Source organism: Sorex fumeus, unplaced genomic scaffold (genome assembly GCF_029834395.1).
Source record: "Sorex fumeus unplaced genomic scaffold, SorFum_2.1 ptg000098l, whole genome shotgun sequence".
Taxonomy (NCBI): Eukaryota; Metazoa; Chordata; class Mammalia; order Eulipotyphla; family Soricidae; genus Sorex; species Sorex fumeus.
In genome coordinates this window covers 4,587,249-4,603,875 of record NW_026606155.1, presented here as the reverse complement: position 1 = coordinate 4,603,875, position 16,627 = coordinate 4,587,249, and the positions used below count along the sequence as shown (strand labels likewise).

The following is a 16,627-nucleotide window of genomic DNA, read 5'->3' as shown; positions in this document are numbered from 1 at the left end:
GTCTGTCGCATGCAAGGCAAATGCCCTATCTGCTGTGCTACCGCTCCAGCCCAAGGCTAAGGATTCTTAGCTGATTTTAAGTATTATAAAATGAACCTGAGGCATGCTTCGAAAAGTGAATACTGGTCCAGGAAGACAGCTCCAAAGGTTGGATCATGTGTTGTGCACACTGGGACCCCAAGTTCAATCTCCAGCACCACACAGTCCCCTGAGCACAGAACCAGGAGTAGCTCCTGAGCACGATAGGTTGTGGCCCAAATGTCACCCTACCCTGACAAAAAAAAAAAAAGGTGTGTACAATTTTAATAAAAAAGCATAATTTAAAAAATGAGCGCTCTGAGTTTGGCTAAGTGCACACTCAACATACAACAGATATGTAAGCATAGCTCTCCCCTCCCAAAATGAGAGCTCTAAATAAGAATACCACATATGCATAGAAAAAAAATTGCCTATACTACAAAAATCAAAGAATACAAAGGATCCTTTGAAAAGCTAAACCTATCTTGGGTTGAATTGCAATATATATATATATTTTTTTGTTTGTTTGTTTGTTTGGGGGCCACACCCGGTGGTGCTCAGGGTTCACTTCTGGCTCTATGATCAAGGATCCCTCCTGGCAGTGGTCAGGGGACCATATGGGATGCCAGGGACTGAGAACCTAGGTGGGCCGCATGCAAAGCAAGCCCTCATTCACTGTACCATCTCTTTTACCCTCTAATCTGAATTTTCAAGTTTACATAACACCCATAACTTTAGGAACATAGTTTCTGGAACCTTCTACATCACCAATGAGAGGGCCACTGGCAGCATTTTTGTGAAGGTCAGTGATACAGTGGAGAGCCTAAAACTGGGGCATTAGCATCCTGCAGGCTTAAGAAACGTCTGATGCTTACCAAGCACTCAGTAAAGTTCTGCTTCATCAGCTCCCCACAACGTTTTGATAACTGGGAGTTAAGAGTGCAAAAGCACAAATGGTCACAAGGGGCCCATCACCGACAAACTACTGAAAGATGGCAAGCGCTGCGCCTACTGACTTTGGGCTGGAGCAGGAAATGGCACAACTTCTCTGCCAAGCATCCTAGTTAGCAAGGTGGCCCGGGCCATGCTCCAGCTCTGTCTGGAAATGACCCATGGGGCACCAGGAAGCTCTGTGAAAATGCTCGGGTTTTTACCAGGAAAGCAAAGCTCGACACACTCAAGTGCTCTCCCTCCTCTCACCCCCATGCCTGGTCCAGGCAGGTGAGCAGCTCCCTGCAAAGTCAATGCAACCTGTCTCAGGGCACCGGAAGGGAGGTGCGCTGCCCTGGAAGCAGATGCGGAAGGGGCGGGCGTGGCAGCTCCTTTTGGTGGTGGAGGAGGCAGCCGGGTACCCAGGTGAGGATGGGTGGAAGTTCCCTGGATGGCGGATGGCGGGTGCTCACCTAGGATGAGATGGAGCTTGGTTTCCGTCTGGAAGGCGTAGTGCAGCGTCACCAGGAACGGGGACTGCCGGATGTGCTCCAGGACCTGCCGCTCCGTCCGGGTGTGCTCCGTGGTTTTGGCCTTTTGGATGATGGTCGCCTTCTTCAGGACTTTCATAGCATAGAGCTTTCCGGCGTCGTGGCCGCTTATTTTACGGACCAGAAACACTTTTCCGTAAGCTGAGAAGGAAGACACAAAAGAAGAAGCTGGAACGCTACGTAGGCAGACACTTAAGAGTGGTCTATTGGAAGTTATAATGGTAAAACCGACACCAAAGAGGCAGAACAAAACCAAAACAGAAAAATCCAGGGCTGGAGAAATAGTACTGGAGGTTAGGGTGCTTGTCTTCTACGCAGCTGGACCGGGTTCCATCCCCCCCACCAACCCGCATCCCATGTGGTCCCCTAAGCACTACCGAGAGTGATTCCTGAGGGCAGAGCCAGGAGTTACCCCTGAGCATCGCCAGCTATGGCCCCAAAACAACAACAAAAAACCCACAGAATGAAAAGGTATCCTAATGTTGAGCTGGAGACAGATGGGGGTCCCATCCTTGACCCCACAGAGTCCACCAGCACTGCCAAAAGCAACCCCTGAGCACGGAGCCAGGAGTGCCCCACACCAGCACTCCTGGATGTGAGCCCCCATATTAAAAAAAAAAGTATCCATGTGTTATTTCAAATAGTTCTTTGATATATTTCTTCCTGTATTTTATGCTGAATATACTTCTAACTCTTTAACCCTCAGTATTTATATCTTTAACCACTGCTGACAAACGTATGCTTTGACTCTGTTACTCCCTTAATATTTTTAGCCGAAGGAAACTAGTTGTTATTATGGTCAATTAGCCACTGTCCAATTATGGAACAACCAGAACATGTTAGACATGGGGGATGGGAACCTCCAGGGATTTTTTAATGTAAACAAATGAATATAGTTCTTAATCTCGTGTGTACATGCATGTGGGGTGTGTGTGTGTGTGTATGTGTGTGTGTGTGTGTGTGTGTGTATAGATCAAGAAGCTCAGAAGTACTTTTAAGTCCAAAGTCACAACCTCTGGCAGGGAAGTGAGAGTCTCAGGTTTAAGAAACATACAAACAACACTGACAGAGAACCATTACATCATCTGGTTATTTTTTGGTTATCAGGGGGCCAACCCCAAAATGCTCTCCTTGACTTTCTGCTCAGGGGTCACTCCTGATAGAACGCAACTACCAGTTAGGGTGCCAGGGATCAAACCCAGGCCAGCATGCAAGGCAGGCATCATTACCTGCAGTACTCTCTCCAGCCCCTGTTCACATTTTTTGTTTTATTCTTGTTTTGGTTTGGGGGAACACATCCCTCAGTGCTCAGGGCTTGTTTCTGGCTCTGCACCCAGGATTACTCTTTGCAGGGCTTAGCGGACCATATGATAAGGCAGGAAGTGAACCCGAGTTGGTAGCCAAAAAGACAAGCACCCTGCCCGCTGTTTTATCTCTCTGGCCCCTGGTCACGTTTTGTTTTGTGTTTTTAAAGTAAGATCTCTCTGCTGGGCAATTCCTATTAGGTTCCCATGGTCCTCTAGAGGAACGAGGACTGGCTGAGTAGAGCCAGTTATCAGCATTTCCTGAAAGAAGCAGAAGGAGAAAAATAAATTAAAAAGCAGCAGAAGGAGGACAGGAAGAGATAGGCAGAAAAAAGTTAACAGTGTGAAAGAGACAAAGCTCAGGCTTGCGACTCATCCTGAAACAGAGTAAGCTATTTCCCTCTAAAGAGGCAAACACCTGCACAGCAAGAAGCGCATTCAGACTCAGGACATGAGCTGCCTTAGTCAGGCCCTTGTGGAAGGAACCTGAGTTCTGACGCAGACCGGGGCTTCCACACGCTCTGCCCACACGGCTGTGGCAGTTGGCATACAATTGGGCTCTAGTCCACCCACTCTATCCTGAGAGCTTTAAGGGAAAGGCTTGTATTCTCTATGCTATTCAGTTCTCTGAAGCAGATTAGGACCAAAATATGATGTAGAACAGATGAGTGGCTGTAGTGCCCCTACGGAGGGTTTTTCTACGCCGGGCTCTGTGCCAGAGTCCATGTGTTGATTCTCTTCATCCTCAAAGAGCTGCCAAAGATGGTACCTTCAGCAGTTCTATTCCACAGAGGAGGAAACAGGTTCAGAAGAGTTAAGAATTAACTGGAAGACCTGAGCAAGAATTGGCAGAAGTGATTAAATGATAATGGTGTGACTGCAGGGCCCCTGCTCAATCTCCAATGAGTGAAAAAACAGATTCTCACCAAGACCTGCGATCATATGTTCCAGATTGGAGTAAGTGCAACACCTCAAACACATTTTGAAATACAGCAAGAGCTCATAAAGGGCTGGTGTCGTATCTCATTATAAAGTGTAACTGTAGACTGAGATTCTGAGAATGACAAAAGCCAGCCCTGCCAGTTATAAAACCCAACAAGCTGACCTCAAGTATATGAAGAAGTGGAGCCAGAAATTGTGTTCATGAAGCAGGCTGGGGTTTTTTGTTTGTTTTTTTGTTTTTAATTTTTATTAGTGAAACACCATGAGGTACAATTGTAGACTTACAAATTTTTGTGTTTGGGTTTTGATTATACAATGATCACATACCCATCCCTCCACCAGTGCCCATTTTCCACCACCATGGATCCCAGTATCCCTCCCACCCCCATCCCCCCCATCTTACCCTGCCTCTGTGGCAGGGCATTCCCTTTTGTTCTCTCTCTCCTTTTGGGTGTTGTGGTCTGCAAAAGAGGCACTGAGTGGCAATCATGTTCGGTCCATAGTCTACTTTCAACATGCATCTCCCATGCTGGGAGGATCCTCCCAACACCCTTTATTTGGTGCTCCCTTCTCTATCTGAGCTGCCCTTTCCCCTAGCATGCCCGGCTGGCCTCTAAGCCATGGAGTAATCCTCTTGGTACTGATCTCGGCTATTCTTGGGTATTACTCTCCTATTTTATTACTTTATGGGCCCCAGATGAATGCAATCTTTTTATGTCTATCCCTCTCTTTCTGACTCATTTCGCTTAGCATGATACTGTCCATGTAGTATCACTTGTATGTAAATTTCATGATTCATCTTTTCTAACAGCTACATAGTACTCCATTGTGTAGATGTACCAAAGTTTCTTTAACCCGTCATCTGTTCTTGGGCATTCAGGTTTTTTTCCAGAATCTGGCTATTGTAAAGAGTGAGCAGGCTGTTTCCTAACAAGGGAGATGTCTATAAGCTCAGGATGAAGTCTGGTCCCCTAGAGGCCTTTTCTACCCAAAATTCTTGGACTCTGAATTCCTACCTCCAGGGCGATTTCCATAGAAATCCGGGGGCTTTGCGCACATCCGCACTGAGCTCTCCACATTTCAACGATGGCTACCTGGCCTCTTCATAGCGCTCATGTTTGTGAGCAGAGGGACTGACCTTGGGGCAGGCAGGCAGCCAGCCAGCCAGCAGGGTGCCAGAACCCAACAGCCAAGTCTGTCGGGCACTTGTGGAGAGATGATTTTCGCCACCTCCCTGGGAGGGATAAAGAAGCCACACTCTCAGCTGCGCTCCACTGGCCTCTCTGAAGTGAAGGACCTCAAAGGCAAGTACAGGAGGAGATGGCAGTGCTCAGACAACACAGTCCTGGTGAGGTCCGCAGGAAATGAATATGCTGCTGCTGCTGCTGCTGAGGAGAAAGTTTTGTCAAGTCTCCCATCTCACTGATGATGCGATCTACCATCTGAATTTGTTCCTAACTGTGTGACAATAGGCCGCACCGTGATAGTCATCTGCTGGTCCTTCTGTGGTTTCAGGGGTTCTAAAAACACACATTCTTTTCTAGGAGATAATTTTTTGAATACTTAAAATGCACCGCCATGCCATCTCATCTAGGTGAAATGTCCTTATTCTAAAGCCAAAATTGTGCTGTTGTTTTTATTTGGGGGCCACACTTGGTGGTGCTCAGGGATCATTTCAGGGAACAATAATGTGGTGCTGCGGATAGAACCCGGGTCAACCATATACAAAGCAAATGCCCTACCCAGTGTACTATCTCTCTGGCCCTGAAGCTAATCATCCTCATGGAGTCACCAAAGATGGTACTAGAGATGTCTTGCCACCACAAGCTTGCCTAGTTGTGCCATCTGTAAATATTTTTTAATTTTTTTATTACTTTTTTAAAAGCTGACCCAGCTTCGATTCCTCTGTCCCTCTCGGAGAGCCTGGAGAGCTACTGAGAGTATCTCACCTGCACGGCAAAGCCTGGCAAGCTATCTGTAACATATTTAATATGCCAAACAGTAACAAGTCTCACAAGGGAGACGTTACTGGCCCGCTCGAGCAAACTGATGAACAATGGGAGGACAGTGCTACAGTGCAGTGCTACTTTTTTAAAAAAGTCATATTTCAGTACAAATAAATATAAGGTACTACAAGAGGTGACTATCTGTGGTCTCTAACAGAAAACCATCCTTCTGTCCATGTTAAATGCTATGGAATCCAATACCTAGCCATCCTCCTTGTATGATGACAAGCAGAAGTTCGCCACTAATGTGAGCTGAGGACTGTACAGTCTGCCAATTCACTGATGTTCATCTCTCAGAAAATGTCAAGGAGAGAAGGATGACGGGGCTGACATTACATTATGTTTGGGTATTAGTTGCACAGTTGCCACCATTAACACTAAAGCTATGAAGCATCTATCACCTGCTAAGTGCCAAAAGATGCTTCATCAACTGGCTTCAAAGAGTGCCTTGTAATGTTCTAGAACAACATTTCTAATCAAGATGATCTAAACTTATGAATAAGCTGCCTAACTCAAGCCTCCAGACTGCCTTGCTGATAGGTGCACAGAGGGCTGCTTGTCACACTGCTGTGGGCGCAGGAGACCATATTTGCCACCAGAGACTTTGAAGAGACCATTTTTGGGGGGCAGCCCTGATTGCAGCTTTCAGCAGATGGAGAAAGAGAAGTGGCCCTTCTGTAGAACAGACCACAGAGAAGCTTTGCAGCAGTGTAAGCAGAGCCACCAGAGCCAGAGTTGGTGGCATTCTTAGTTTAATTTGCAACTCAACAAATGAGCTACTGCCTTTTGGTGCAGCCAACCCCTGGCTCTCATTGGTTCTGTGTACACTTACATCACTCGAGAATTCATATTCAGGCAGCATCTTCTAGAAACCATAAAGACTACCATAGCAAGAACACCTTTGGTGTCAAAAGACAGTACTTCTTGCTCTGTTGGAGCCCCCCAAATGGAATTTTGGAAACATCTATCTGTGTTTGCTGCTTCCCAAAATGAAGCATTGAGCCTTAGCATCGCTTTTTAATTTCTGCATGAACAGGCGTCAAATGCTCTACTGACCATCTCCACCAGTTTTGTGTACTGCTGTGAATCTAATCCACTTTTTTTTTTTTTGCTTTCCGGGTCACACCCGGCGATGCTCAGGGGTTACTCCTGGCTCATGCACTCAGGAACTGCTCCTGGCGGTGCTCGGGGGACCATATGGGATGCTGGGAATTGAACCTGTGTCAGCCATGTTGGCTGTGTGCAAGGCAAATGCCCTACCCGCTGTGCTATTGCTCCAGCTCCAAATCTAGTCCACTTTTAAAAAGCAAAACAAAGTAGCTTTATTTCAGGGAACTACAGAGAAGAAAAGAGCAAGAGAAATGAGTTCAGGAAAGAACACAGACTTCTTCAGAGGAGAGAAAGCTTAGGGGACCCCAAAAAAGGAGGGGAAGGATTCATTCCTGACAGACTCTGACCATATGAATGAGGCAAATCTTTCAATTTAAGGTCCAACAGACACCATTTTGGAGCCAGTTAGAGATCTTTTTTATTTTTTATTTTTTTTGCTTTTTGGGTCACACCTGGTGATGCTCAGGGGTTACTCCTGGCTCTGCACTTAGGAATTACTCCTGGCAGTGCTCAGGGGACCATATGGGATGCTGGGAATCGAACATGCGTTGGCCACGTGTAAGGCAAACGCCCTACCCACTGTGCTATCACTCCAGCCCCGCCAGTTAGAGATCTGTGAAAGCAGTTATTTGAAAGGAGTGCCGGCGGGCCAGAGAGAACAGGTAAGAAAGCAGATGCCAAATTCTATCACAAGTACTGCTATCATTTTCCGAACATTGCCAAGAGTCACTCTTGAGCATAGAGTCAAAAATAGTTTCTGAGAACTGCTAGGTGTTGCCCCCTCCCCCCCCAAAAAAAATCCAAAAAAGGGAGAACTGGAATTTTTTAAAACTATGTAAACTTATCCAGAGCTGGGAGGGAAAAACTTAAGATTGGCTATCTTATGAAGATTAATTAGCTCTGCTCAAACTGAAATCACGGTCACGGTCCTCCCGTTGTTCATCGATTTGCTCGAGCGGGCTCAGTAATGTCTCCATCATGAGACCTGTTGTTACTGTTACTGTGTTTGGCATATCGAATACGTCACGGGGAGCTTGCCAGGCTCTGCCGTGCGGGCGAGATACTCTCGGTAGCTTGCCGGGCTCTCCGAGAGGGGCGGAGGAATCAAACTCGCTTCGGCCATGTTGGCTGCGTGCAAGGCAAACGCCCTACCACTGTGCTAAACTGAAATACAAATTTATAATTCTGTTCCAATGACAGAATTCTACTCTGCCGGCATTAGGCTGATAGCAGAACAACAAACCACTTGGATAGTGGTTATCAGTGGCTTGATTAAAAAGGGAACAAATGCAAAATGAATTAAATGTGACATCCGGGGCAAGGTCCAGGTCTTTACTTGGTCTCTTCCGGCTTGCTTTTCCAAACATGAGTTTCTTGTTCTATTCTGCATCAGGTTTGTGGTGCTTTTGGAAAAAATAAAGTTAAAGCTGGCAATTTAAAAACAAAATATCACACTGCCATGTCAAGACCCACTGCACAACTTCAACTGAATTTCCAAGCTGATGAAAAGTAATCTTCTTGCTGAGATTTGCTTTGAGTACAATTAAACTAATCTTTTTGCTCTATTTGTAAAATCTGAATTGACTGAAATGTTTTAGGAAGAAGCCTTTGATCTTCCCCTTACAATGGTAAAGAGATTAGTTTGTTGAAAAAAAAAAAAACCTTTTACAGTCTCTGAAACAATCTACTTATTTCACATAATGAAATGCATGAAAGTGGATGTGTCTACGTTAAGGATATTATGTTGCATATATTGGAGGCATTCTTTTACGGAAGCAGTGATGAGCCATAAAAGACTCAGAATGACTGTAATGATCTTGGAGACTAAGAATGATCTTGGAGAAGATCTCGGGTGTGTATCCTTCATGACAGCACTTAACGGGGAAAGGAGGGGAAAGGAGGGTCTCTCGCATCAAAAGGGCTTAGCCACTATGACAATACTGACTTTTGCACTAGGACCTTTTATTTTTGTTTGCAAGGGGCAATGTTTGAACCACACCCAGGGAGTACTCAGGAGCCACTCCTGGTTATTCCAGGGGGTAGCAACTGATGGTTCTTGGGAGATGAACTATGTGGTGCTTGGGATCAAATCAGGGTCACTCACATACAAGCACCTTAACCTCTGTATTGTCTCACCTGCCCCAGCCTGGTAAGCATGCCTAGACTTGTGTATAATGTACCCATCAGTTACTGGGGTCTCACGGGTAACTAAAAGCATCAAAAACTAAACTTGAGGGGCTGGAGAGATAGCACAGCGGATAGGACGTTTGCCTTGCATGCAGCCGACCTGGGTTCAATTTCCAGCATTCCATATGGTCCCCCTGAGCACCGCCAGGAGTAACTCCTGAGTGCAGAGTCAGGAGTAACCCCTGCGCATCGCCGGGCATGACCGAAAAGAAAAAAAAACTAGAGTTGTTGCTTTTAAGTTATCTTTATATGGCACTGGCACTGGCACTGGCACTGTCCTCCTGTTGTTCATCAATTTGCTCGAGCGGGCCCAGTAACGTCTCGATTGTGAGACTTTGTTGTTACTGTGTTTGGCATATCGAATACATCACAGGGAGCTTGCCAGGCTCTGCAGTGCAGGCGAGATACTCTTGGTAGCTTGCCGGGCTCTCCGAGAGGGGCGGAGGAATCGAACTCGGGTCGGCTATGTTGGCTGCGTGCAAGGCAAACGCCCCACCCACTGTGCTATCGCTCCAGCCACTTAATTATAGCCACAAAGCCAACTTCCCAGGCTGGCTGAGAGACACAGCGCTAGGCCCTGTGAGCCATGCTGCAGAGAAACCTGGAGCTGCTTTGCCAGGGAAACCCGCACTGCTGGGCTGTCTGGGGCTCCCCAGTCACTGAGCCCTAGCCAAAGCCTTTCCTTTCCTGCTTATCCCTGTTGTATATGTTATTCTTGTAAGATGATTCCAGTTATATAAACCACTAAAATGTAAATGTGAAAGAAAAGCAAAAAGGAGATTGACTGTTGGGGGGGGGGGTACAGATAAAAGCAGCACACTTTTTAAAAAAAAAGGAAAGAAAGAAACTGATAAAAACTTAGGTGTGGGTGAAACTGTAATAAAAGGTGAGGGAGAAATTGTGAAAACCTAACAGAACTTTTTACTCAGATTACTTCAATGTGTCTCATTCTCACTCCACTTTAAGGAATCTGAAAATTAATTTTACGTGATGAAGTGCAAGTGTGATTTAGGTAAAATAAACCATCCTTTATGAGCCTGTTCTAAAACTGTCATGTTCCCACATCCTAAGATTGGCAAGTAAATATATATATGTATATTTATATTTATTTATATATAAGCGTCTATGTTTTAAGCGAAAATATATCTGAAGTGTGTATATCATTTTTCAAACGATCTCCCACTTTTTTTTCTTTTTGGGTCACACCCGGCAATGCTTAGGGGTTATTCCTAGCTCTGCACTCAGGTATTACTCCTGGCGTTGCTTAGGACCATATGGAATGCCAAGGATCAAACCCAGGTCAACTGAGTGCAAGGCAAATGCCCTACCTGCTGTACTATCACTCCGGCCCCTGATCTCCCATTTTAACAGACTTTTTGAATTAACTGCAAGTGCCGATACTCCCACCAATGAGAGCACATCCACCAACTGAAAGTCCACATGAAAGGCTGCAGGAACGCACCTTTCTCTCCTCCTTCTGGACAACTGGAATCTTGTTCAGTGGAGAGCTGGCTAGCCATCAAGCATCCTAACTATGTTTATCAGTCTGCTTTCAAATTCTTTTTTTTGTTTTCTGCTTTCAAATTCTTGCAGACATTCCTTTTGTGTTGTCACCTCAGTTGTTGCTAAGTCTGACTCTTGTCTGGAGAGAGCTCGATGAGCACATACTTTGCATGCAAGAGGTTCGGGTTGGATCCCCAGCACCACACAATCCTCCACACACTGTGAGGAGTCAATCCCTGAGCACCACTGGTGGTGGCCCAAAAGACAAAACAAAAATGTTTGACTCTTCTCTCTAAAACCACTTCATTTCCCATTCCTAGCGAATCCTTCATTTAACCGCATGTCAAAATTATCTGGCTTCCACCTCCCTCTTTCTAACTGCTCGCCTCTTGTTAGCCAAGTCCTCACCCATCCCGCCTTTCCTTTTAAAAAATATAAAGTGTGTAAGCCAAAAACTTTTCCTTTCACATTTTCGTAACTTCAGAATATACGCAAGACTCAATTTCAATGACAACTTCATCCTAGAAATCTATAAGACCTAATTTTCTTTCTTTTATCTTTCAAAATGCCCTTAAATCCCTTTGAAAAAAAATTTCAAAACACTAAAAATAAAATGGTAAAGGTCAAGGTAAAGGCCCTCCCGTTGATCGTCGATTTGCTCGAGCGGGCCCAGTAACGTCTCCATTGGAGACTTTGTTGTTACTGTGTCTGGCATATCGAATACTCTCGGTAGCTTGCCGGGCTCTCCGAGAGGGGCGGAGGAATCGAACTCGGGTCGGCCATGTTGGCCGCTTGTAAGGCGAATTTTATGTATTTATCAAACAACAATCAGTGATTTCCCAGACTTCTCTGAAAACAAATATCTTCATTGCACACTAAATTGCAAATACTAAAAAAAAATATAAAAATATTTTTATATTTCATCATTATTTTAAAATGAAAAAGAATAATTGAGGCTACTGAGCATACTATTTACTGTTTTAAGTATTTATAAACTCATAAAAGCAAAACTGAAGATTAATGAAGGGTAGAATATAAATGGGATTTCTTTGAGGGGCTTCAGAGCTAGTACAGAAGTTAAGGTACTTGCCTTGCACTTGACTGACCTAGACTCAGTCTCCAACACTGCACATGTTTTTCAAGCCAGAAGGGATCCCTGAGCACAGAGGGAGGAATAAGCCCTGGACACTGCTAGCTGTGGCCCAACCAATCCCCTCTTCTCAAAGGCATAATAATATGTAAGAATATTAAAAACTTCTAAGAAACAAACTCCCAAAAAGCCAGGGCCCAGGAAACAGTGAGATGCCCAGCAGGTGTGTGGTTGTGAGTTCACACTGGTGCCACTGCATGCACCAGGTGATTGGGCCAGTCCTGCAGACTGTGACTGCCTGCGTGAAGGGTCCAGGCTATGGCTCAGTGGCTTAAAGCACTTGCCTGGCACAAGTTCAAAGCCACGGGCTATCTGCCAGTTTTGAAGTGGTTCTTTGATCTCTGTTATGGACTTTGCTATTAAGGATCCCGGAGGACAAGGGACCCCAGAGGTGGTTTGGGGGCTTAGGAAGTGCCCAGGGAAAGTCTGATCATAAGCCTCAGCCCATAGGCTGAGACATCCTAACTACCCCACAGTCTGAGGTCTTCTCAAAGAGAAAAAAAAAGGAAGAAAAAAATTACAGGATGAGAACTCTATGTAATCACATATGTGTAAATAATCAAACAAGCCTAAATAACAGCCCAGATCAGCTTCAACACCACGTGTGTTAAACCAGTTCCTCGGGACATACATGCATGTGATTTCGACTAACCCTGACCCTCAAGTTGGATGGTCCACAATTAACAGACCATTTCTCACCCATGGCCCCAGATGACTAAAAATCAGATATTCTCATCAGGCAGGAAAGAAGAAAGAGCTGCCAAAGAAACCAAGGACCAGAGTAGAGACTACTTCTAAAGACCAGACTTGGAAATGCCTACCAGGAGTATCTTCCTGAATACTAAGGGTTTTCCTGAATGAAAATCACAGGAAAACAAGGCAGGCAGGCCTACGAAACAGCAGACTCATCACATGGGTCAACCAGCTATTTGCCTAAATCAGCAACTGTGTCTTGACATCCTGTGTTAATAGCCATCGGCTTGGACGGTAATGCCAGTGTTAAACTGCGCGGGTGGGGATGCCAGTGTTAATGGCCATCCACCATAGGTGGGAACGGTACCTGGGGGGTTGGTGCACCTGCGTCCCCACCACTAGCAACCCATAGGTACCCCTTTATCCAGTAAAAAGGCTGAGAGGAGCCAGCACCTGCCAGAAAGTCAGGTCCCGTTAACCCCTCTCCTGCCTCCCCCACCCCCAGCTCTGTGCCTGAGTTCGGAAACTTCTGCTTACAACACGGGCTGGCTCAGCCTCCTCCCTTCACCCCTGCTCCCCTCACTGGCGTGGGCACCCTGCGAAAGTCATGTACCCCAAATCCCTGTTCCAGGTGCTGCACCCAGCAGACAGGACCCAAGACAGCCTCCACCTGTGTGGAGACCCGGCGAGTGCTTTCTTTGCTCCCTTCCTGACACCACTGTGGGCAGCTGGTGAGCCTGGAAGACGCACATCAACATCAAACGCTGGTACGGAAGCATCAGGTCTGGGGGGCTGGGGGGGGGCATGCAGAGAGATGCAAGACTCGAAACTTATTCTTAAATGACGATTCTGACAATGCAACGAACACACTTTGAAGAGTACTATTTTACCAGGGACACTGCCCCAACCCCAAGAGAATAAAATGACAACTGATGACTAAGTCATCTTATTTTTGTAGGCGTCTTTTTTTTTATGTGACTCAGCCCAAGTTTTTTTTCTCCGCTATCACGCAAACCCCCACCCCCCCACCCCACCCCACCCCACCCCGCCGAAAAAAGCAGCAGCTGCATCTTTAAGCTGCTCCGTGCAACTTCCAGCTCCCTCTAGTGGCAAGTGGCACCGGTGAAGGAGAAAGATGTTTCATTTAAGAAATAAAACATGTTAAAAAAAAAAAAAAAGAAGAAGAAATAAGACATGTTTCTGAGAAGTCTGCTATAAAATACGTTTTATTTTTAAATAAGAGTGTCCCGTCAGGGATGAATTCCCGTGTCTGGAGCCAATGAGTTCAGAACTGTCACAAATGCCACGGGGAGGATGGCCCTTAGCACCGAGAGCCGCACCAGAGACAGACTCGCTACTACATGTGGGAGTAACGGCCACAACCACAGGCACGGTGATGGTGACAACCCCAGCCCCCTCACCCCCAATCCACATGAAAGGGAAAAGCGATCTCCTTTGGTGGGCAGAGGGAGAGGGACAGCTCGTGAGACAGGACTACAGTTGGCACTTCGGCTCTCTCTGCTGTCATTCTCTTTTTTTTTCTTTTTGGGTCACCCCCAGAAATGCACAGGGGTTACTCTTGGCTCTGCACTCAGGAATTACTCCCGGCGGTGCTCAGGGAACCACATGAGATGCTGGGAATTGAACCCGGGTCAGCCTCATGCAAGGCAAACGCCCTACCCGCTGTGCTATCTCTCCAGCCCCTCTCTCTGCTGTCAGTGATCACCCTGAGGGTTCCTAAGACCCAGAAGCCTTTGATGTGACCGAACCCTATTTCATGTCCTCCTGTTTTCAGGGTTGTGTGGGACCAATCTGAGGAGCAATACTCATTAGGAACACTCAATTAGTTCTAGCGCCCCAAGCAGTATCTGCGCATGAATTAATCAGTCCCAGGAGCACTGAGAATGAACAGAAGGTTCTACATGGAGAAGCGACGGGATGGAATGTAACCTGGGGAAGATCTCTCTGGTGGCAGGATGGAGAATGGCAGGAAGGACAGACTCCGGAGGACAGTGCTCAATATGGAAAACGGACAGGAAGGAAAGATTAGGCCTGAGGCAATACTCAGTATGGAGAATCCACTGAAGTCAGGATCGGGGTGGGGGGCAATATTCAGTACGAAAAATTGAGAGAAGGCCCTATCTGGGGGTAGGAGGCAGTACTCAGTATGGAGAATGGACAGGAAGCTAGAACCAGGAGATTTTTGTAGGGATTGTATTTCCCGATGGTGGAACACACTTCAGGCTTCATGATGAAACTCTGTTACGAAGTAGCATCCACTTTTGTGTTGGGAGAATCTGAGAGCTTGTGTTAGCCATTTTAGAAGGTAGACTCCTCCATTTCCATAACAAGCCCAAACATGTAATATTTACTATATCTAGGGCACTCAGAATGTCTGGTTACTCACTTCACATCTATCAGTAAAAATGGGATTACCAAACATACACAAAGATAGTTCAGAACATAAAATCTACAAAATGTTGGAGAAAATAGAGGATCAGAAATAGGATCTTTCAGCTGGGACAATAGCTCAAAGGCCTGGACCATATGCTCTACATCCCAAGTCATTGTTCAACTCAAAATATCCCCCTACCGTGCCTGAACCACCAGCCTCCAAACACCATCAATGTATGGCCCCAAACTGGAAAACAAAAACCAGAAAAGAATATGATCTTTTTATTTGGCATAATTTTTTTTTCAGGTTTTGGACCTCACCCAATAGTGTTCATGACTTATTTCTGGCTCTGTGCTTGGGGGACCATATGTGACGCTGGGGATGGAACTGGGTCAGTCACACGTAAAGAAGTGCCTTATCTGCTGTACTATAGATGATATAATCTTAAAAGTACTGTATAAACTAAGTTTTTAGAAATGCCAACTTCAAATATCAGTAGCTCATTTATTTTTATGTGAGGTTTTTCTTATAAGAAACAAAATTTTAGTTGAAATTACTCCCAGAGATGGTAACTGAGTGACTAAGTGTGAAAAGTCATCATCTATCCTTGTAAGTCCTAAATAATTGCTTTTCTCATTTAAGCACAGCTTAACAATGAAGTTCCCACTTCAATCAATACCTTGACTGATGGTTATTCAGTGATTGGTAATTCATCTCTATTATCTCATTAATCTAATAACACCATGGTGAAAGGCATTGTTAACTCATGCCACAGTAACTGAGGCACTCAGAGTTCAAGGTATACAAGTAGATCCTGGGAATATCAAGGTTCAAGCCTGAGAGTTTTAAGTATCCTTCACAGCCAAATGCTTCATAATTCTAAAAGAAAAAAACTAAAAGAAGACGTTCAGCTGACCTATACCTGGATAGGTATAGGTCAGTTTTTCATTCTTTCTTTATTTTTTTTTATTGAAGCACTGTGAAATACACAGTTACAAAGTTGCTCATGATTGATCAGTTATATAATGCTCCAACACCATCTCTTCACTGGTGTCAAGTTTTTCTTTTCTCTTGTTTCAGAGTGACAAAACATCTCCAAAGGACATGACCATGTATGATGAATTTTTTTTTTAAAAAATTCAAAGAAAATACTCAATTCTGTAGCCAAGACCTTCACATTTCACTAGAGCACTGGAATTAGTTCTCATGCATACTACGGATATGTTAAAATACCGTCTTCCAACATATTTGGACAGATGTCTCAAAGAACACAGAATGGCCCAAGGGAAGATTAGCCAATAGAAGAGACAGAGGGGAAGAAAAAGTTATCCTCACAAAAAAATAAAAATTTTATCTTGAGGAAAAATAATTCTAAAGGATGGAACCAGAAAAATTTCCTGGACTTAAAGGATATCAATCTCAAGAGCTGGAATAAAATATATAAGTGACAGTATTTGCCAAACCTTTTTCTTCATGCTATAATGGTAGAAAGAGGGCCAGGTGGAAAAACAAGGGGTATTTTTTCTTTACTTTTCTTTTTTACTGTTTTCTCTTTTTTTGCTACATCTGGTGATACTTAGGGGCCACTCCCAGCTATGCCTGGGGACCGTGTACCACTAGGTATTGTGTCCAGGCCTCCCCACGCAAAGCATGCGGCCACCTCCTTGGGCCTGCTACACAAATGACCTTAAGAGCTTAAGAGTCTAAAGACACAGCAGCAGTGAAGGAAACTTCAGAGAACTATTCCATGCTGTGTTCTCCACGGAGCACTTCTAGTGCTTGGGAAGCGATGGAGGCAACTGGAGAGGCAGAACTGAGGTGTACTAAGAAGAAGGCGC

General features: G+C 45.2%; 1 protein-coding gene across 1 annotated transcript in view; it reads right to left on the bottom strand.

Annotated features, from left to right (window-relative positions):
• Nucleotides 1–16,627, bottom strand: part of RPS6KA5 (ribosomal protein S6 kinase A5) — a 212,667-nt gene that overhangs the window by 104,137 nt on the left and 91,903 nt on the right. The window contains exon 3 of the mRNA XM_056133486.1: nt 1,422–1,640. Within this exon, the coding sequence (XP_055989461.1) occupies nt 1,422–1,640 (219 nt within the window). The remainder of the gene's footprint in view (nt 1–1,421; nt 1,641–16,627) is intronic.